The sequence below is a fragment of the Euleptes europaea genome, chromosome 2 (genome assembly GCF_029931775.1).
Source record: "Euleptes europaea isolate rEulEur1 chromosome 2, rEulEur1.hap1, whole genome shotgun sequence".
NCBI lineage: Eukaryota > Metazoa > Chordata > Lepidosauria > Squamata > Sphaerodactylidae > Euleptes > Euleptes europaea.
This window is the reverse complement of record NC_079313.1, coordinates 32,805,301-32,828,551: the sequence shown is the minus strand read 5'-3', so window position 1 is coordinate 32,828,551 and position 23,251 is coordinate 32,805,301. Positions and strand designations below refer to the sequence as shown.

Sequence of the window (23,251 nt, the reverse complement as noted above, 5' to 3'; positions counted from 1 at the left end):
GCACCCACATCAAAAGCCATGCAATCACCTTTAAGATACATAATGTATGGACTGGAAGAAGTTTTTTAAAAGAGACTTCACAGTCCAATTAATGCAACAATGTAGGCATATGAATTCTGCAATATTGTGTCCTGTGCACACTGCTTCAAGGTACCAAAAATCCAACCATGCTGTTTCCTAATGTCATCAGACATTCAATGTCAGTTTCCTGCAGTGCTCACAGCAGCCTAGCTAAACCTTCATCCTTTACTAGCACTAGCTACAGAAAAGAGGGCAAAGGGGAAGGACAGAGAGAATGAAGCCTGGGGCTATTCTCTTGGCCACTACAGCATGAGCTGAATGAGGTGACAACTGAAAGCTTTTAAAACTAGACAGAAGTTTATGCCAGCAGCAAGGAAGACAGTCAGTCACGAAGGCAGAGAGGTGGGGATTAGATGCAGAACTGTAACATAAGGCAGAGCTGAATTACTTCTGTTCACATTAAAAGCTGTGACTAGTGAAGTTTTATACTTTATATAACTCAGCAGTTATGAAATACAACATACAAAGATTGACAGAGTCCAATCTTCTTTTAATTACCCTTTCTAAGATCAAAATTCAGGCAGGTGTGTATTATCTATTCCCCCTTCCCAGTCTCTGCTAGCAACATTTTGCATATAACAGAATTCTAACTCTTTGCTCATGCTGATCAGAAAGTTTGCATTTTATGCAACACTGAGTGCTCTTACTGTTTATTTATTTTCTGTTTGAACTGATATGAAAGGGAACAATCACACTCTTGGAAAATATAGACATGATACAAATCCTAGAGGGGCAGTAAACATCTTAGACATTATGATCCCCCCCCCAAAAAAAAGAGTTATGGCACAAGAAGTAACAGCATAGGCTACTACTTTAACTTTGGAGCTTCCTAGTGAATGGATTTCTCCCTCACCCCCACACATCTCTCCTTTGATAGGCCAAATATTTGCGACTGCAACAACCACTTCTTGCCAAGATATAGAGGGACTGGCTGTATGCATTTTGCTCCTTCATACCTTTCATTGCTTTACCAGAACTTAATCAAAGAACATTATTTTCCCTTTATCACAATGTATAAAGAGATGAACTATGAAGAAACACGATCAGAACAAAGCCATTGCAACATGATTTTATACATGAGTGCTACAATCCAGAAGTCTAAAGAAGAGAGACCAGAAATCAACACGGAAAAAATTGCTTGTCCCTCATGGATGAAGACTGGCAGAAAAGCCCTGTGGGAAAGGAAAATATGAACACTGCACAGTTGTAAAAGCCATTTCCTCCTGCATAAAGTACTGTTTTCCCCATAAGGGACATATGCAAGCCCAGCCCCTTCCCAGCTCTGCTGCAAAGAATTAATTCTGTTCAGAGCTTGTATGTACTCTGTGTGGCAAGAAGCGACCTTTCCAAATAGGGTGAGAAGCCAAACAAACATATGTAGTTATAAAGCCTGTTCAGATGCTACTGCAGCTAGGCCTTTCTAACCAGGGTGAAATCACAAGCAGGTCTGAGCTCGCCCAATAGAAGGTAATAACAGAACCAGAGATTTCATGATTTACTCATTACCTTACACCTGCACTGAGGGAATGTGGGAGCACAAGGTCCAAACTTAACCTGGATGAAGTCCTGGATGCCACAAAATATCTGAATGTAGGCATTACAAAATACAGAAGGAAGCTAGGTAATCTAACTATCGGTGGCTGAAGGGAAAAAGAAAACTCGGTTGCCCTTACCGGTAACTGTTGCTCATCAAGTGGTCTTCTGTGCAGGCACACATGGGAACTGTGCAGGTGCAGGCCAGCCACAGAAAAGATTGTAGAGCTTTCCCAAAGATTCAAAGCATTTGGAGCGCTCCCTCTCCCCTTTTTCTTGCACCAACGCTTTCGTACCCAAATGGGCACATGACAGAGGCAGGGAGAGAGCTGCTCCCTCAGATCTCCCTTCACTACTGTGGATAACTGCAGGCCCTCTGAGCAAGCAGCCCACAGCAGGGAAAGAAGGGAGGGATGTGTACTTGCACAGAAGACCACTCAATGGTCTTCTAAGATGCTGCAGACTTCTGAAGTTAGCCATATAGAAGGGAAACACACTACTTTGAAAACATGCAAAAGAGCGGAGCTGCTATAATTGGGGGCTGTTGACATCCAGAGAGTGGCCTTTTACACATGGGAGGTTTCCGACGGTTATCGCCCGGCATAGCGTCGGTTTTTTTCTTTTAATTACACAACAGGTGTTTGCCCTTCCACTTCAACATTGGGTTTTCGAAGCCTTTTCTCCAAGCGGTTATATGGCAAGCTTTTTTTACGCGCTTGCAACTCGGTTTCACTGGTGGTGTAAAATCGTGCCCCCCAATTTTCCCACTGTAACCACTCCCAGCATTGATTGCAGCAATGAAATCATTCCCCTTCCCATTTCCCTGCCTACCTTCCTGCACCTCCCCTGGCCCCTGAACCTTTAAAAAAAAAATTTTTTTTGCAGCTCTATCGATCTTGCACTAGAGGGAAAGGTCCCTGTTCTTTGCTCGTGTTTGTATTTCCCCTCCTTTTTTTGTCTATGTGCAGGAGGCAGAGCATTTCCTTAAACTGTGGTTGTGCATCTTTGACTGCTTCTGTCTGTTTCTCCACTGTTGCATCGAACATTAATTTTTGCTTTTACTTTAAGCTGTTGCCAGCAGAGGGCGACCCTCATCCACACAGATGCAGCCCGATGGAGGTGGACAACGTTGCCAGCGGTACTTCCTGAGTTAGAGCTACTGAGCAGGCAGAGGCCTGTACGTGCAGCTGATGTCAGCAGAAGAGCCATAAACCCTTTTCTGTTACACACAACTCCCTGTGGTTGCAAGAAGCACACTTCATGTACGTCGGATGCAAATCTGTACCCCCTCCCCCGATCCTCTCCCAATTTCTGTGTTTGCTGGGCAACCATGATTGTATTTGTGCTTGTGTGTGTTACTAAGAGAAAACCATCGAGGGTGGTTGTCGAATGGAACATGATTGGCAGTTACAAAATGGCGAATGGCAACCCACGGATTGAGGCACTTAGCTCCAAGCAAGGCTGATCTTGTCAGATCTCAGAACCAAGTGGGGTCAGTCATGGCTTGTGTGGGCCCCTGCTCCAAGCATTCGGCATAAGTCAGCTGCGAATAGGCAAAAATGGAGACGCAATGGTAACACCCCATAATCAGGCCAGATGAGCTGGCGAGAAAGCACAATTCAAACAAGAGGAATTCAAACAAATAGCCGGCACATGTAGGGAGAAAGTCAGGAAGGCTAAAATGCAGAATGAGCTCCAGCTAGCCAGGGAAGTTAAAAACAACAAAAAGGTTTTTTTTTGTTATGTTCATAACAAAAGAAAGATCAAGGTAACAATCGGGTCATTGCGTGGAGAGGACAGTGAGTTATTAACAGGGGAGGCAGAAAAGGCAGAATTACTTAACTCCTTTTTGTATCAGTCTTCTCCCAAAAGGGGAATAGTGCTCAACCTGAGAATAATGGAGCAGATGATGCAATAGGGGAATTATAGCATAGTATAGACACTGAGATAGTACGGGAATACCTGGCTACTCTCATGAATTCAAGTCTCCGGGGCTGGACGAACTGCATCCAAGGGTGTTAAAAGAACTGGCTGAAGTGATTTCAGAACCACTGGCAATAATCTCTGAGAATTCATGGAGAACAGGAGAAGTTCCAGCAGACTGGAAGAGGGCTTTTTTCCCATCTTTAAAAGGGGGGGAAAAGAAATCCCAAACAATTATCGCCCAGTCAGCCTGACATCAATACCAGGTAAAATACTAGAGCAGATAATTAAACAGATGGTTTGTAAGCATCACTGACAGTCAACATGGGTTTTTCAAAAACAGGTCAAGCCAAACTAATCTCATATCTTTTTTTGAAAGAGTGACAAGTATGGTAGATGAAAGGAATGCTGTAGATGTAGTGTATCTTGATTTCAGTAAAGGCTTTGATAAAGTCCCCCATGATCTTCTTGAAACAAAGCTAGTAAATTGTGGGCTGGACACTGCTACTGTTAGGTGGATTGGTAATTGGTTGACCATCCGAACCCAAAGGGTGCTCATTGATGGCACAACTTCATCCTGGAGAGGAGTGACCAGTGGGGTGCCACAGGGGTCTGTCCTGGGACTGGTACTATTTAATATTTTTATAAATAACTTGGATGATGGGATAGAGAGCATGCTAATCAAATTTGCAGATGACACCAAGTTAGGAGGGGTAGTTAATACCCCGGAGGATAGGGTCAGAGTTCAGAATGACCTTGATAGACTGGAGAGCTGGGCCATAAGTAATAAAATGGATTTCAATAGGGAGAAGTGTAAGGTACTTCACCTAGGGAGAAACAACATAAGGCACAGGTAGGGAGAGAATTGGCTTGACAACAGTACATGTGAAAGAGATCTGGGAGTTTTAGTGGACCACAAACTGAACATGAGTCAACAGTGTGATATGGAGGCTAAGAAAGCCAATGCAATTCTGGGCTGCATCAATAGGAGTATTGTGTCTAGATCAAGGGAAGTAATACTACCACTGTATTCTGCATTGATCAGACCTCACTTGGAATACTGTGTCCAGTTTTGGACTCCACAATTTAAGAAGGATGTTGACAAGTTGGAGCGTGTCCACAGGAGGGCGACCAGGATGGTCAAAGGTCTGGAATCCATGCCCTATGAGGAGAGACTTAGGGAGTTGGGTTTGTTTAGTTTGGAGAAGAGAAGGTTGAGGGGAGACATGATAGCCATGTTTAAATATTTGAAGGGATGTCATGTTGATGAGGGAACTAGCTTGTTCTCTGTTGCTCCAGACTAGGACACGGAGTAATGGATTTAAACTAAGAGAAAAGCGATTCCACCTAAACATTAGGAAGAACTTCCTGACAGTGAGGGCTGTTCGATGGTGGAATGGGCTGCCTCGGAGGGTGGTGGAGTCCCCATCTTTGGAGGTCTTTAAACAGAGGCTGGATGGCCATCTGTTGGGAGTGCTTTGATTGTGGGATCCTGCATGGTGGGGGGAGGGTTGGGGTCACTGGGGATGTGGGGGGGAAGTAGTTGTTAATTTCCTGCATTGGCCAGGGGGTTGGACTAGATGACCCTGGTGGTTCCTTCCAACCCTATGATTCTAATAGCCAATAGCTCGCTTATACGTGGCATCTCACTATCACAAGAGCATTGGGGGGGAAGCATAACATGGCCACCGCTTCAAAAATTAATGCTGGTTCATTAGGGTGCGTATGCAAAAAAAAGGGGGTGGAGGGATGATAGCTGACGTAGAATGATAATTTGCTTGTGTGTACAGCCCACACAGTATAACACGGCTCAAACAACTACATCCAAACACGACAATATGGAGTTTTGGGTTGTAGAAGGGAGACGGAAACTGAAGGGGAAACGGAGGTGCAGTGAATCCGAGGCATATCCAAAATCGAACCTTGCAGCTTAAACACTCGAAAAAAGCAGAAAAAAGTTGAACATGCGTAAAAGGCCACAGACAAAGAATCAATTCATTCACTGGATACACTAAAGCATGTACTGAAGACTACCATTGTCAATGAGAAGAGCAAAAGTTCATTTAATCAATGGAGCTTCCCAGTTTCCCTATAGGCAGTGCACACACTGTCATTGAAAAGTACAGGTTCCACAAATTCAAGATGAATATTCAAAACAAGCATCTGTTTAGAGATGCAGCATAAAAAATATTGTGAGGATTTTTAGTTAATGATTCAAGGGGTGCTTTAGGTAGTACTCAAGGGGGGTGGAAGCAAGAATAGTACAGACAGCCATAAAAACTAAAGCAATGATACAAGGAAATACTTCGCTGCTTTCAGAAATGTTTAGAGAGCTGTATGCACATGACACTGTCACTATGCTTAATATATAAATTGATCAAAGCACACTTTGAAGTTCTTGGTCAGTAGTCCATTTTTTTATCTACCCCTCATATTATTAAGCAATGCATGTAAGTGTATAAATCTCTACTGTGCTGAATAAGAGTTTAATTTCCTCTTGCTTAAAAAAAAAACACTTTGAAATGTTCAGCGCAGCTGCAAGTTGGCCTCCTCTTCCCTGCTGTGCCGAATCAAAGCTTCATAAATTTGCAGTTCCTTTTAGAATGAGAGAGAAGCATTCCTGACAAGCATGAAGCACTACTGCTAGGACTGGTGAGTATCAGTCCGGTGGCAGAGAAGTGTGTAAGCCGCAAGGTTGTACAGTATGGTGGGAAGCATTCCTCGTTGGGATCCTAGAATTAATGCCTACTTGACATTAGGAAGAAGTTGAAGGGTACCAACTACACCAAACTTATCTTCACGTCTACCCTGTTAGAATAAAAATATTTTTACAATTTTAATGCTGGCTTAGGGGATGGAGACTTGCAGTTCAAAATGGATGAAGTAATCAGATGGTTTATAGAGGAAGTTGCCACAAGAGCAAAAATGAGAGAGGGTGATGTCACCAAAAACCTGTATACACACCCACAAACAAGATTGTAAGAGGGTAGGGTTGAAACACCACTAAAAATTACCTCTTTACTGTGGAAAAATACATGGAATATAAAATGGCCAGACTTAGAAGAAAAAAGATGCACCGTTTTTATAAGCACAATTGAAGTTATGCACAGGAGGAAAAGACAGTTGGGATAAGTTTTGCTAGTAATCCAGCAGCCTTTCAAGGTACTCCATAAGTGTTACTAGCTCACAGATTTGTTTATGAAAGTCCCTCTTTACAAATGCTTACGTTACAAAAAAGCCCTCAAGTTTCGTAAAATTACCCTGAAAGATCACCTGTTGTTGCTATTTACAAAGCTGCAGTCTTGTCTAGGAGCATACATAAGCCTTCCCTGACAAGGAAGAATAACAGGGTTCCTCTCCGTTTGAGCCTTCAAAGTAAATAGTGATATTGCTCTTTGCCATTGATCAACCAAAGGGAGGGGGAACAATACACTAAAGCAATAGAACTTCTTGGGGGGGAAAATCCGGAAGGCAACAGTGACACTTGTGGCCATCCCTAGATTGTCACTGTATATTATGTGTGCTTTAAAATCAATTCACAGAATCCTTGTGGTATGACAAGAAATGAGATTATTGCAGTCATTAACTACCACGCTACAAATGTGCACCTCAGACTGGCACTGTGATAGAAATAAAACGTTATCCAATGAACTGACATGCTCAGAATAGTTTTAAAGGCAGAGTCTTACTTGCATTGTAAACCAGTAGAAAAAGCACCTACATTTAAATATGTATACGGAACAACCAATTATGAACAGCTCTCATGCTTTTACATTTATGGAAAGGAAGCCCAGCTACACAGAGGCAGTGATCCAATTCTTTCCCAAGTGCCAATTTTGTGGTTAGAGAGGAGAAAGTTACCTCTTTAAACATGGAGGAGGCACCACTTTCAACTGACAATGTCAGGCATACATTTTGTTACATAAACATTTGTGGTTGCACCGTGCCATTGCAAAATTCCAGAAGTGTCAGAAGACTGAACAAGGTTCGGGAGCCCTGGCGCAGACTTTTTGCACTAAATATCCTGTAGTAACAGCTCCCCAATTTCTTCCTGGTTTCAAAATAAATGTCTGGTAAGGAATAGAAGACGAAATCCTCAGATGTTCATGTCAACAAAAAGTGTCATGGGTTGCATACTGCAGAAATATTTTAATTTTAGTTTAATATGAACAACTGATTATGCTAAATAAATGATTCTACCACAAGCTTCGTGCTTTACGCAGTAACAAACAAAAAGTACAGGTCGCTGCTCCCAAACGTTTACAGTATAAATTCTGATCTCTCTTGCTGTCTTTATTTTTAATTATTTAAAATGTTTTAATGCTGCCTTTCCACCCAGTTCAGTGTCTCCAAAATGTTATATTTGCACTGTTAAATGCAGTAGCAGTTACTTAGATTTTAAATCCTAAAATATGCTTAAAACTGCCATAGCCCTTCATAGATACAGAATTGTTTCCATGAAACATGGTGCTGGTCAGGCTTCCTTTTACTTTTTAACATTGCTGAACTATGCTCAGGCTCAAAATGGAAAAACATGATCTTCTTTCCTGTTTCTTTGACATGACTGTTGTGTTACAGAAGCTGCTCTAGAGAAGACAGACTGTCTCCTCAGAAGCAAGACAGTGAATGGAAGGAAACGGAACACTGTAGATGTTCTCCTGCTCCTGGCTGAGAAAGTGAAGGCCCCAACTCCAAAAAACATGCTTAAGTGTATTAAAAGTGGATGTGACAGGGCACAGGTGAGAGCACATTACCATGACAGTTACAGTGGCAAAGTGAGCTCACTTCTCTGCCACCACTGTGTCTGCACAATGCCATCCAAGCGCAGCCTTACAAGGTTGTGAAGGGGCTCTTACCCGGGATCCTGAAAATGTAGACCAAGAAAACATACCAGTCTGCTCTGATGCATTTTGTGGATAAAATCATTTTCATCCATCATGACCTAGATTTCACGTTTGGTACAGATCAATCTCTGGATACCACTGGAATGCAGTCTGGTCCTAGTGTATAGATGACTTTCAGTTGGCGAGGCCTGATGAAGTAGACAAGCTTCTCAGAAGTGTGTGGTCCACCACATCTACACTTGCCCTTTGTGGCTATTGATACTGAGACAGGCTGGGTAGGTCGAATGGGTCTGAGAGGCAATAAACGTTTCTTTGCAGGACGGTGTAGTTCCTGCTGCCTTGAAAGAGGTGGTTGGGTGACCTCTCCTGAAGAAGGCATTCCTAGATTTATTTACTTACACCTTGATCCCGCACTTACCTGAGCAACTGCAGCCTAGTGGCCAACATTCCCTTTTTGGGCATAGTGCTTGAAAAGGGTGGTAGTCATGCAGCTTCAGGTGGTTTTGGAGGAAAAAGGGTTATCTAGACCCAATCTGGATTCAGGCTTGTTTGGGATAGAAATGGCCTTGGTCGACCTAATGGATTATCTTTCCTGGGATAGTGTCCCTGTTGAATCTCCTAGAACTCTGTGGCATTCGATACCATTGACCATGGTATTCTTCTAGAGAGGCTGGCTGAGCTGGGGGGAGGGGCGGTACAATGCTTATGCACTTATTTGTCTAAACTTGCAACCACCTCTGAGCTTGAGGCCCTGGCCAAATGGCTCACCTGCCTTCCCCTCTGATTAACCTTGACAGGAAACAGTATCTAAGAACTGCTCAAATGCAAGGGATATGCTTTTTCTAAACACATTTTAGTAGTCATAGTAATCCATGGTAATGCAGGAAAAAACTTGGATTTTGTGTCATTGTCTACATTCATGCATGCAAAACCATCAGCCTGCAATTTTAAAACACAAAGCAAGCTATAATATGTATCCATCTGTCATGCTTTTCATATAATCTGCTGGTAAACTTGAGAAGACATCCTTTCTCAGTCTTAAAATAAGAATCCCAGTAGATTATAATCAATGTACATAGCTTCTTTAAACACTGATTCTTATTTAGATATCACCTCAAGGTTATACCATATTTCTTCCAGAAACAGTCATTGCAATCCACTCTATTTGATGGAAAATATGATTCAATTCTTCAATCATATATATTTTAACATACATAGTGTCAAGATAGCTTTCATTTGTTGACAGGATTGTTTAAAAGTGGAAAATATATTTTAACCCTCATGTTTATTTAAGATCATTATCAACTTTGGCAGTTTTCCCCTCCTCTCTGCAACATCCATTTCAACACTCCTCATTGTGAGAGTTTATTAATGAAGAATTTCACTAAAAGAATATTGCACTAAGAGACCAATTAAGGTGGAAGGGGGATGAGGCACTGCACATTGACAACACTAGGTCTAACATCCTAAAATGAGGAATGCCTTCATTTAACACATATTTTATGCTGATACAGCAGTTAAGATAATGAGATGTTAAAACTAAGTATGTTTTTCATTCTTCCAGGAGGTTTTGAGTTGAATTAAAATGTTTATGATTAAAGTATGTGTTCCAAATAAGGCTCCATAAGAATCAATACTAGAGATGATTACTGTAGGCCCCAGTCATATATGTTCTACTATAAAACAACAGTAATCCTTAATTTCATATTTTTACAATAAACAAGATCACTGTTAAATAACATCTAGTGTTTTTTTTTTAAGTATAACTCTGCTTGGATATACATGACCCTAATGTCACTTGAATGAAGTGTTCTTAAAATGGATAGGACGGTATCCTGTCTGAGCCTGTCTACCAGTTAAGATTTTCAGAGGCCCTCTTCTGTGCTCCCTCATTTTCATAGGCTGGTGGGCATCAGAGATCAGGCATTTTCTATAGTGGTGCCTGAGCACTGAAACATCTTCCTTGCACAGAAGCTTGCCAGGTACTGAACTTACATTTTAATTCTTTATGGGAAGACAGGTTTTAATTTTCCCAGTCCTTACAGAATTGCGCTCATATGCAGGGTTTTATTCCTCATACTCCAGATCGTCCTCGTTTCCCATGTTTCTTTTAGTGGGGTTTCCTGGTTTTATAGTGGCTGTTCTAGCCCACATATGAAAGTTTTTAAACATTATCTTTTTTCTGGTTTTGTTGCCATTTTTATACTTTCATCTTTTTTTTTTTACTGCTTTTAGAATTCTTACTGTTGTAAGCTACCTCACAGACAGATAGAAGGAGGGCTAACGATAACAACAACAACATTGCAAGCTTACAACTGGGTGGTATCCTACCAGATTTCTACTGCTGGAAGATTTTTTTTACTGTACTTCCCCTCGCTTCACCCCATTCACCCTTTTTACCTGTGAAAATATTATGCCAAAGGTCAGGGGACCCATATGGATAAAATCATGATGGCCAGGAATTGAAGTAGGGGGGATCAGGTGATTACAAGGGACTGCGGTGTACGTGTGTGTGGGGGGGTGGGGGTGGATGGGCTGGATCATATTAGATCACTCCTTTCCCCTCTTGTGCCAGGAGAAACCGGTAGGTAGGATGCAATCCAACACATGCATGCTTCTTGCTTACCGTATTTTTTGCTCCATAAGACGCACCTGACCATATGACACACCCCCCCAGCTGGCCGTCGGATCGGGGAAACGCTGGCTCGCGCCGTCCCAACGGGCTCTGTGCGGGCCCGCCTGCCTCCCAGCTGGCCGTCGGGCCGGGGAACGCCGGCTCGCGCACTCCCGACGCGCCCAGCTCTGTGCGCCCCGCCCACCTCCCAGCGTGCCATCCCAATACACCCAGCTCTGTGCGCCCCGCCCGCCTCCCAGCTGGCCGTCGGAGCAGGGAACGCCGGTTCGCGAATTCCCAACGCGCCCAGCTCTGTGCGCCCCGCCCGCCTCCCAGGTGGCCATCGGGGTGGGGAAAACCGGCTCACGCCGGCCCAGCCGGCTCTGTGCGCCCCGCCCGCCTCCCAGCTGGCCATCAGGGTGGGGAAAGCCAGCTTGCGTTGTTACGGCGTGCCCAGCCGGCTGGAGGGAGGGGGTCCCTCCCCCCGGCTCTGGGAGTCCTGGATGGACCGGGCTAGGACGCACATTCACTCCATAAGACACACAGACATTTCCCCTCACTTTTGAGGAAGAAAAAAGTGTGTCTTCTGGAGCGAAAAATATGGTATGCTATAGCATATGAAAGGGAGCAAAAGAGCCTATCAACCCCACATTCCCGCTCACAGGAACTCAAAAACTCTATCTCCAAGTATTGAAGTGGTCTCTCAATTTCTATGGCAGCTAGATAGGAATCCAGAAATATCTCAGCTTTTATTTTAAAAAGCAACAAGTAGATGGTTCACTGGGTTGAGGAGAAAAAGGCCCTCGGTGTTCGTACTGGGTAACTAGATAGAAAAATCAAACTAGAGCAGGGGGTTCAAAAGGGAAGAAAGAGAATCTCTAAAATAGAGAACAAATGGGGGAATGGTGGAGACACGGGTTCCCTTAGCTTTCCATCTTCTCCTCTAGTGACATGATGGGTGTATGACCGGGACCCTTTCCTCACAGACTACAGTACTCTCAGGACTCGTTGGCTTTCCTTGCCATTTGAGAGTGACCGTTGCCAGCCTCTGTATCCCCTACCATCCTCCCTAATTAAATTTGTCTCCCTCTGTTGTAATGTAGACTTCACAGGTGGTGATCTAGCGCCAACCTTTATGCTTATGTTCCCTGTTCATGAACGCACAGACATGGAGAACATCAGGCAGATGCACAAGTCATCAGCTTAAACTCCGTTCCACAGAAAGTTATGTGGCACTCATTTGAATAACATTTTTTAAAGCCTGAGTGGAAAAGTTAACCAAATTTAAATAGTAAAATAAACACACACACACACACACACTATAATGTCAACAGTGACCAATATGTGTTTAGATGACTGTTTGCTTACAACCAAAACAGAATCAATAACTGGTTCTTCAGATTATGATCTCCCAAACCATCATACATTGTATGCATATGGACTTCATAAGCTTTGACATGAGAGGTTTCTGGAAAAGAAAGCAGAGCAAGAAGGGCATGTAGTAAGATGGATGTATCTGGAAGATCGGATTTTGTGGTGCTGAATTGTGTGGTATCAAATGCATGAAAATCCTCCAAATCATGGGACATCGAGCCAAATAAAACGGTTTGGACTTGTCCAATATCATAAAATGCACAGTACATACAATTGAGGCAGGTAGGATCTGATTTAATTTTGAAGAGTTTCATGACACACGTTACTTCTCCTGAATTGTAATTTTTACACTACACCCCGTTCTAAGTTTATTGAGCCCTTCATACTTAGAATGGGACGCAACAGGGAAAGAGAAAAGATAGAAAAGCTCCTACAAGGAGATAATCCCTCAATCACCTCTCAGGTAGCAAAATTTTGTACGGCTGCAATGAAAATTCGTTGCCACAGAGTAGTCTCTTAGTCCAAATGGTAGATGTAACTTGAATGTTATTTATTTTATTATTTTTATTTTTTTAAGTGACTTAAGACTGTAAACCTTTGTTGGTAAGACCATTTTAGTCCATGTATCTTAGTTTATTTGCGGCCCCTTGGCCAGATAAAACCTCTATCTGGCACACGTTACAGACTAACAGGTTTCTGATGACAAGCTTTCATGAGCCAGAGTCCACTTCAGGTACATTCACTTCTTTTAAAGGTTGCACAAGTCTAAAGACACAGTTTCTTTGGAGTGCTGTAAGCCAACATATTTAATAGCTTGTAGTACTTATGCAATGGACAGATGTGCTTGAATTAAGATAACATCCAGTGTTTAAAAAAGCATTTAAAGGGTGCTAAATTAAAGTACTAAAGATAAAGGAAGGCAATTGGGGAAAGATACACTCATTAATTTGAGCCATACCACAACAACCTCATTCTCATTTTATTCATCCAGCACTGCACTGGATTCTGTATCCTCTATTGAACAGAAGCAAAAGCTCCAAGCTCTCTCTGGCTGCTTTAGAATTTAGTCCAAATGAATGCAAACTATCACGTGGGACTCAGCCAAGCAATGACGTGAAATTCTGCTCTGTCAGAAGACAGCATCTGTCAAAGCCCACATTTAAACTGCTGCCTGCCTGTGCAGCGGCTGAGAAGCTATGGATTGGATTTTGCCGACCAAAACCCTCAGCTAAAAGCCTTTAAAAAAAAGAAGAAGAAGAAGACACCCTTTTGGTTACTGCCTAGCAACAATGAAGTGAGAGAAGTAAAGCCCGTTATCGAATGCAAGTGAACAGCTCCAGATTCTAGCTCCTGCTGCTTTGCCTGGCATCGCCACTAGAAATATGGATACTGAAAAGAGAACACAGCACTGCATTGTCCAACAAGGGAAACACCAACTGTAAAAGCTTCAATGCTTCTGTTGTCAGCAGCAGACAATGCCAGTCAGAACGGAAGCGAGAAGTGCTGCTTCTGTTGCTTGAAGGATGACCGGGGAGAAATCAAGACAAACACCCTGGTGAGCAGGGAAGGGAGCGGAGCAGGAAGCATACAGATGGACACACTGGATACGGTGAAAAGCAGTCGCAGGCAGCAGGCTGCTGGGAGGGAGATGTGCGCATGGTCGATAGCATCTTTTTGGCTGAAGGGATGGCATGCCAAAACTACTTGCAGTGGGTACAATCCTCTTGCCAGAAATGGCCTGATCAAGTAAGGTATGTCAGATCATTGTATATTTCATTCAACTGCATTTGCCGGTAACATCGTTATCCCCCACTTACAAAAACTGGAAGCTTCCATTAATGGGAGGGGGGGATGATCCAGGAGGGCTTTTGTTTTTGCTTTGCTGAGAAGATACCACTGCCTTTAGACTTAAGAAATCTGTTACTTTCAGTCAAATGTGAAGGCTAGGGAGGACTGGGAAAGGACTGGGGGTGGGGGAGAAGAAAAGGGATTAAGGTGAATAATCTAGCTGTAGCACTAGTAGAGTCCTGAGATGTTCAACTTTACATCTTCTTGCTTTTCAGGCAAAATCAGCTAATCAAACTAGGTCAGATTCACCAATCCTTACCTAACGTACCCTTAAAATGGTGGTAAAACCAGCTATGATGTTGAGAATCATCAAAGCAGATTAGGCAGTCCGATTGTCAGTTCAATACCACCTTCAGTCCTTTTCTGCATTTGCTACCCCGCTTAACCTCTAACACACAAGCAAAGTATCATCTGATTCATATCATCAGCTACACCAAATCTGACACACACCCTCCACAAGAGCTTCGACTATAGTGATTTGAGCTCCCAGGACCAACCTTGAAATTACTGAGATACTACAAGTAATATCTGCCAGCAACCCAGAAAGAACCTTCAATATTCTTTTTCCTTCAAGCCAGGGTGTATACCATGCCATCCTAAATTCTGTCTAGTGTGTGATGTTTGTCTTGTTTAGCCATTAAAAAGCAGCCACTACAATTAAACTGCCTTTGTTTCCAATCATTTAAGCTTCCTAGCCTGGTTTAGAATGCATACTGATGAAGAAAACTGACAAGGAATTCAGGTTACTTATCTGCACTAAAATTTTAAGACCCAAATCTGTAGCAGCTTAATCGTTTTTTAATGCCCAAGTACTTCTCTTCAAAGAGCAACCCAACAAACAATGCTAAATCATTAAAGCAATTAAATATAAATGTGTTTTACCTGCTTCGGGCAAAACCAACATGAAGTAAAACTAGTATACATGTGGAGAGAGCGCCTGCTTTTAAAAGAATGCCTTTAGACAAGTGTAATAAAAATTAAAGCAAAATACATTTATATTTGACACAAAACTTTAAAAAGCATGCTAATACTTCTGATACTTACCTCTCTCTGTAAAAAAACAGTCTTTCAAATATAAATACTGTCAAATTCAGAGATTTTTTTTACTGGAGCTGCTAGGATTTTTAAATGTACACCTCCCCTTTTGGGTAAAGGATTAATGCATATGTCAAGGTAGATATTGGGCCCTGTGTGGTATGGGTATACAATTTATCAGACCTAGTACACCAGATGTTATGTTTTCCTATTTAGCCTTTCCCTTCTAGGGAGCAGCTGCCTCCCAAGAATGAAGGGAAATATGAACTGGAACGCACAAGCCAATGACCACAACCAAGTAGTGTCATTATTAGTATACTACAGTGAGCCTGAGAAACTGAAACCTAATGAGGCATTAGGCATGTAAGTTCTCTTCTAAATATAGGCCAAGAGCCCAACAGGCCCATATCTGAGCAGAAAGCACTTCCATGCAAACATGGAGAGGGGGAGCTGAACACAGTTCTGACAGACTCCTAACCTGGATTTAAATGACATGTTGCATATAGTGTACAGACCTGCACAACTTAGTACAACATTCCATGGTATATGCACAAAGTGTCACAGGAACCCCATTCACTAGTCACAAAGTAGTAACATTACTCAACCCATGTTCAGATTCTAAATGAAACAGCAAATGTTGCAGTATTAAAAGAAATATTTGTGGTCCAGTAGAATAACCCTCAACTATATGTCATCTTATTTTAAGAACACAAAAACATTGTGTTGAAGAATTAGGGAAACATTGATCAGAGTACAAAACTGGGGTGATTAAGACACTTTGCTGAATAAGTATCCGAATCTTTCATGGGAACAACAAAACTGTCACTGGTTAAGCTATGAAAGATATCCACCCCCAGCAACAACATTATGACAGCCCAAATCGTAAACTAACAGTGATTTTGAGAAAGATTTTTTAAAAATAATAAAAGTGCCTCAGTAGTTGTTCAAATAAATCCTCGGTATGCATACAACACATTGAGAGTACAGTAGGTCAAAGTAAGTGCAGAAAACTGTCAATACAGATATGTGCAATATACCACATATTTACAGAATTTGATTGCTTGGTTCTCTTTCACACCAACAGTTGTTCTTCATGGTTAATCCAATTTTGCATTTAACAAAGAATTAGAAAAACAGTTATTCCTTGGATAAAGTTAACTTAATAATTTTCTTTTAAAAAATATCATTTATGAGCTTTATTTCCAAAACAAAGAAATGTTCCACTCTGTACACATCTTTTATGTACTACTACACACTTAGACCTGGAAATTGCTAAATTTATTTCATCTTGTTCTGTCAGTAATTTAATCAAGATTATTCTTTGATTTTCACACATCAATAAACAGATTATCCAAGGCTTCCGCTCAATGCCAAAAGGTACACTTGTGCCTCATTATTCCAGAGAAACTGTTTAAAATTCACAGCTCATTTATTGTTTCACGGCAAATAGTATTGAAGATCTCAATGTAAACGGAGTAATTGTGTAAATTGCAGAAGGATGTACTGCATGCTACAATTCAGGGCTAAACCCCCTGTCTGCTCCTCCTAGTGGTAGTGAAGATGAAGTATAGCTTTTGTTCTGAATTACACAAGGCATCCAAATATTTGCAGCATGTTTCCATTTTGTATGACACACCTTCAATTTGGCCCTTTGGAAAGTATACGTCCAATTAAATCTCCAAATCTCTCAAATTCTGGACTTTTGCTATATGTATACTATCCATTTTCACTGTATATATATATTTTTTGTATTTCAGCACACATGCCTGTTTTAAGGGTTTAGGTCACAATCCATTCATATATAGTTTAAAACAAAAGTGTCAATTTTCAGGGACTGCCTTGATTACATTGATTTACACTAAAAGATGTCATTACCCAAAGAAGACATTACTCTTTTGAAAAAGTAAAATATTATTTAGCTAATTATTTAGATTTAGCCCAAATACTGGCTTTGACAGAAAGCAAAGAAATTTAATAAAGTACACATTTACATAAAAAGAACACTTCTTCCCATGAGATTCCCCCAGTTCAAAATCTTACTGTTTTGAAATAAACTAGAACAAATTGGGAAAAAACCCTTACAAGTTGATACCATGCAATGAGGCTCATTAGTAAGATGATGTGACCAGATTTTAATATGAACTATCATGACACTGCCACACTGACTCCCTTCTCAAGTATCAAAGGGGAATTGTAAAATTGGGATTTATATTCTGTAGTTTGTAAAAAGTCAGCCAAGTACACATACATATTCTGCTTCATGGTTTCAGGATCATGAATGGAAGAACCATAAAGGTGTCCTGAAGTGGAAACTGCCTATCTTAAAGTATTCTTTTTCAAGAGTGGAAACGTTTTAATATAAGATGTATGCGCTTCAACTTCCACAAAACTGCAATAGCTATTAGTAAACAGTTCATTCAAAAATAAAGCTATTTGACAATTAATAAAATCAGGCGAAGAAAGAAGTTCTTTAAACCCCCAGTTCCAGAGAAAAAGGTTGATGTGAACCAAAGTGTTTAGCATTTGTTAATGTTGAAGGATGCTGCAGTGAGGTAACTGGACCCTGAAAATTAAATTTGACAGGTGCTTCTTCTCATTGACTTTCTGAACACAGCAGGGACCCAATGGAAACATGCCAAGCAGTGTACTGTGACTAACAGAACTATGCTACGATCAACCTTCCATCGTCTGCACCACTACAAATACATGATCATTTTGCAAAAAGGGCCTCCAACTGTGAGCCATGATACCTTCTGCATGTCAAATCAGTTTTAATTAATGCCAATAAAGCTTCCATCTGGTATTCAGGCCTTTATACTTGGCCCTTCCCAAAAAACCTCATAGTCATCCTGCATTTGCTATATGTTTGTCCCGTTCAAGTAGTTTTCTCATCTTTATGTTCCAAGCAGGCGTTCTTTCACAGTCCATATGGAAAAAACATATGGGACATTTTGGACAGGTTGGCATTGTAAAGCCTCTTTAAAAAAAAAAGCAACATCAGGAACTCAACTGTTGGGGGTCCCATGAGAAATCAGTGTGGGGCTCAGTCAGTAACAGTGCAATCCAGTTACTCAGCATAGGATTACACTGCACATAGATGCACTAGTTCTATGAAGTCAAGAAGGGAAAAGGTGGTACAGAGTTTTTTTCTTTACAGTGACAACTTGCTCCTTAGCCTCTTTTTATTTAGACAAACAAGCTCTAGTGTGGCAGGCAGTTAATAGAATGTGGGTCTATAAGGCAGGGATTCCTCCGGATGGAAAGGTGGGGTATAAATTTGTTAAACCAACCTCTTTCAGCAACAAACTTATCTAGTTGGTTTGGGCAAGCCTCAAGCTTACCCACAGCAAACAAAGATTATTTCTTTGCTGTGCAAATAAATGCAGCCCGTATAGCCCTTGCAAAATTAAGGGTGCTATAGTGCTTATTAACAGCAAGGCTTTCCATGTGTGTATATAGTTTTCTCTCCAAGTTGTATAGAACAATGTAAAAGGCAAACTTTGAAAGCTTGTTCACTCAGCATTCTGTCACTTTTGCAGAGCTGGTAATTCACTAACCATCTGACGACAGAAGATGAATACCAAGAAATAGCAGTGGATCCAAAAACAAAGCATTTCCTTCAGTCATTCTCACATCCCATTATTGGATACTTACAACATGCTTCAGTGGAGAAGGCGGCACTGCTGCTTTGCCAAGATGACCTGGAATACCAAGCGGACTCTGTTCCGCACCCACTTCATTGGTCTACTCTCTCTTGTGTTCCTTTTTGCTATATTTCTGTTTTTCAATCACCATGACTGGCTGCCTGGCAGAGCTGGATTCAAAGAAAACCCTGTGGCTTACACTACACGAGGATTTAGATCAACAAAAAGTGAGACGAACCACAGCTCTTTGAGGACCATTTGGAAGGAAGCAGTCCCTCAAACTCTCAGGCCACAGACTATTACTAATTCCAACAATACAGAGCTGTCGCCTCAAGGAGTTACTGGTTTAGAGAACACGCTCAGTGCCAATGGGAGTATTTATAACGCAAGAGGTACTGGACATCCAACTTCATATCATTTTAAGTATATCATCAATGAACCTGAGAAATGCCAGGAAAAAAGTCCATTTCTAATACTGCTCATAGCTGCAGAACCAGGCCAAGTGGAAGCCCGACAAGCTATTAGACAAACCTGGGGAAATGAGAGCCTGGCGCCTGGGATCCAAATCGTTCGGATTTTTTTGCTGGGTTTAAGTATGAAACTAAATGGATACCTTCAGCGAGCTATCCTAGAGGAAAGCAGGCAATATCATGATATTATCCAACAAGAGTATTTAGACACTTATTACAACTTAACCATCAAAACACTTATGGGGATGAACTGGGTTGCCACTTACTGCCCAAACGTTCCATATGTTATGAAAACAGACAGTGACATGTTTGTCAATACAGAGTATTTAATACATAAGCTTTTGAAGCCAGAATTGTCTCCCAGGCACAAATACTTCACAGGCTATCTAATGAGAGGGTATGCACCCAATCGGAACAAAGACAGCAAGTGGTACATGCCACCTGATCTGTACCCGAGTGAACGCTACCCTGTCTTCTGCTCTGGGACTGGCTATGTGTTTTCTGGAGATTTAGCAGAAAAAATTTTTAAGGTCTCATTGAGTATAAGACGTTTGCACTTAGAGGATGTATATGTGGGCATCTGCCTTGCCAAGTTGCGAATTGACCCAATGCCCCCACCCAATGAGTTTGTCTTCAATCACTGGCGGGTCTCTTATTCCAGCTGTAAATACAGTCACCTAATTACCTCCCATCAGTTCCAGCCTAGTGAACTGATCAAATACTGGAACCATTTACAACAGAATAAGCACAATGCCTGCGCCAATGCAGCAAAAGAAAAAGCGGGCAAGTACCGCCATCGTAAACTGCACTAGAAGGGACCCTTTCCCACCCAAAAGTATTCCATGTGCAATTTGTAAAAAATATGGCTGAAAGCATGTACAGTGGAAAAATGCGCTTAAGAGGGACAGTCTATTTAAGACCAAGCACTTAATGATGTTTCAAAATTATTTTTTTAATTTAAAAGAAAAAAAATCTAACTCTTGAAAAAAGTAGTATGAAGAAAGTATTAACCAAAAGGTTTTTGAAATTTGGGAAGAAAAAGACAGTATCAAGATATTTGTTTTCATGTGCAATAATAAGCATGCACACTTTGGTGGTACAATTGCTATTTTATGTGCCAATAAAATTTAACTGTGCAAATTTCATACTAAAATTTATTTATTTTTTAAAAAAAGAAACATAATTTTTACTATTTCCAATGCTTTATTTTAAGATTCAGAAATAGAAAGTAGAATCTTGATATAAAGAAACTACAGAATGGTTATGGATTAGACTACTTTGCCTATTATTCTTTAATAATTAAATATTAGAACAATATTTTTGGCTATTGGAAGCATGAGGTTGATGTTTGGCAACATATGATGCCACCCTAGATTTTTATCATGGTGTTTACTGAGCTGCCAAAATAGATATGAATAACTTGGACACAGTGGGAATATGCCCAGAACTAGAGTGCTACAATCTACAAAATATGCATATTCACAAAATATGCAATTATTTGAATGATCCTAAAACACACAGGGTACCAAGGATTTATATCTTGCTTTTCTTCCTAAAGGGACCCAAGGTGGTTTACAACTATAAAATATAATAGAAATCAACCAACTAAAATTATCTCGAGCTGGTTGCAGTTCTGTAGCTGTTCATCCATAGGCATGGGCTTGAACCATAGGGTATAAGCGAAAGGGTCAAGGGCCCTTCAGTTCATATATCTGACCACACCACACCCAGCCCTTATCTCTGCAGGCAGGAAAGTGAAAGCACACAGCTGAGACAAAGTACAGGTGGAAAGATGTTTCCCCAACAATTTTCCTTCCTTATTCTGCAAATGATACAACTCTTCTGTGACACCGGTCTATTTGTGCAATTTACATTGGGGAAAACAGACTGCATTTATTTATTTATTTATTGGTTTCTTGCCTGCCCTCCCCAGCCACGGCGGGTCACATCCTTTAAAATATACATTAAAATAATCAAATTTAAAACCATAAAACAGTAATAATCCAATTAAAACAGACAAGTCTTAAGATGGTGCTCCAATTTCTACTGATTTGACTGAGCAGACAAGCAGGCCACCTCCTCAGATGGATTCCGATATATAATGCAAAAGGTGGGGGAATAGGGAGGCCAGAAAGCAAAATGTCTGCAGCTGTCCTCAACTATAGGCCTAGTGGAATAGCTCTGTCTTACATGCTCTGCGGAACTCTTTAAGGTCCCTCAGGGCCCTAATGTCACCACACTGAGCATTCCACCAGGCCGGAGCCAGGGCCAAATAGGCCCTGGCTCTTGCTGAGGACAGCCGCACACTCTTAGGGCTGGGAACCACCAATAGATTATTATCAGCAGATCGTAATGCTGCTGCATCATTCCACCTAGTTAAAATGGTGTAGAAGATCCTGCTCTTATGGTCTATTGTATAACGGTCAGGCAGCTCAAAGCATTAGAATCAGCCAGAGTTTTCATGCTGATGCTGTATCTGGACCCTAAAGCACAGGGGCAGCCATTGCTGTGGCTGCTCCTATACTTCCTTTTACAATGGACACGTGCTCCCCCATGGAAACAGAGGGGGAATCAACCAGTAGTACCCATTATGAAGTTTTTGAAAACTAATGGAGCCAGTAGAGTGTTCATGCATGCCTGGGTATTTAATTGCCATACAGAAGATTTGAAATTCATCACAGCAAATTCTCAAATTCTTTTTATAGGCCTCGGGAGTCAAAGTATTATATTTTAAAAAGAATCTTGTGTGTATCTAACAAAGAGATTCTATTTAGAAAGGAATAACAGTAAAGTGCATCAGGATCATGTTCTCCAACCTCATTATAAAACATATTCTCACAACTTGTTCAATTCCATTGCAAGATTTGGTCTATTGACGGATGATAATTTACCAACCACGTTTTAATCAAATCAACCTAATCTCCTACTGTTCAAATGTTACTGTGATCACTTGCAAAAGCTGTATGGCAATACAAAATCCATTTTTAAAAAACTGAAAAAATCCCAGGATAAGTTCTGAATGATGGCTGGGTAAGATTCTTCCCCATTGCTCTGCTCAGAAGCCTCTCCCAACAACTCTCAAAAGGGCCTCAGATCAGGAAGGAGATCAGCACAATACTTTTCTCCATTTCCAGACTCCCTGCCTAATCATCATGAAAGGGTTCTGGGTGTTCTCCACCAGAAGCCAGAATTTAAATAGCTAACCACAGGTTTGAGATGTGCTTTCCTCTCCCCTGGTTCTGGGCCTTTATTTCCTACTGTCTTCATAACCAGGGCAATGGAGGCATCTCTCTACAATCGAAAGGCAGAGTGTTTTGGAGTCAGCCTGAGAGCCTTCAGCCTGTGAAGCTGTATTGACTGCCCCTCCATAAGAAAATCATTGAAGCCTGGAAGTCTGGCTTGTGACCCTGGACAGGCTGCGTTATCTAACTTCATTCTTGCTCAGAACTGCTTGCGCAAACCTTCTGAGGGCAGAAAGGCAAGACATACATTTTGTAAAATAAAATTTAAAAAAAGGCTGTGGGTACACAAAGACCACTATGTGGGAAAAACTGGCAGTGGACAAAACTGAGAAGAGCCTGCGAGCAGCTGCCAGGTACCATTTAGGCAGAATTCCCCCCCAAAAAACTTGCAGGAACTTAAGCCTGGGTATAGGCATGGGCATGAGCTGAAGGGCAAGAGCCAAACAGCTCTTGGCTGTTAACCTGGGCCCTATTTTAGTTAGCCTGGAATGAGGATCTGCACAGGATGATTGTTTTGTCTTATTTAAATTTGGTTATATTGGCTTATTTGGAAACTTCGTCCCTTTGGGATGAAAAGTAGCATAGAGTAGCCCAAACAATAATAAATATTTTAATCAGCATATAGTCATCAGATTCTCATTAG

The 23,251-nt window shown here is 41.3% G+C and overlaps 2 protein-coding genes across 2 annotated transcripts in view; one reads left to right on the top strand and one right to left on the bottom strand.

Moving 5' to 3' along the window:
* The window catches only part of CDC73 (cell division cycle 73), a 130,252-nt gene that overhangs the window by 29,521 nt on the left and 77,480 nt on the right, over positions 1–23,251 (bottom strand). The window lies entirely within an intron of this gene.
* On the top strand, positions 13,612–20,530 carry B3GALT2 (beta-1,3-galactosyltransferase 2). Its single transcript, XM_056867499.1, has 2 exons — positions 13,612–14,120; positions 18,792–20,530. The coding sequence occupies exon 2, from the start codon at positions 18,910–18,912 to the stop codon at positions 20,176–20,178; it is 1,269 nt and encodes a 422-aa protein (XP_056723477.1). The 5' UTR covers positions 13,612–14,120; positions 18,792–18,909; the 3' UTR covers positions 20,179–20,530.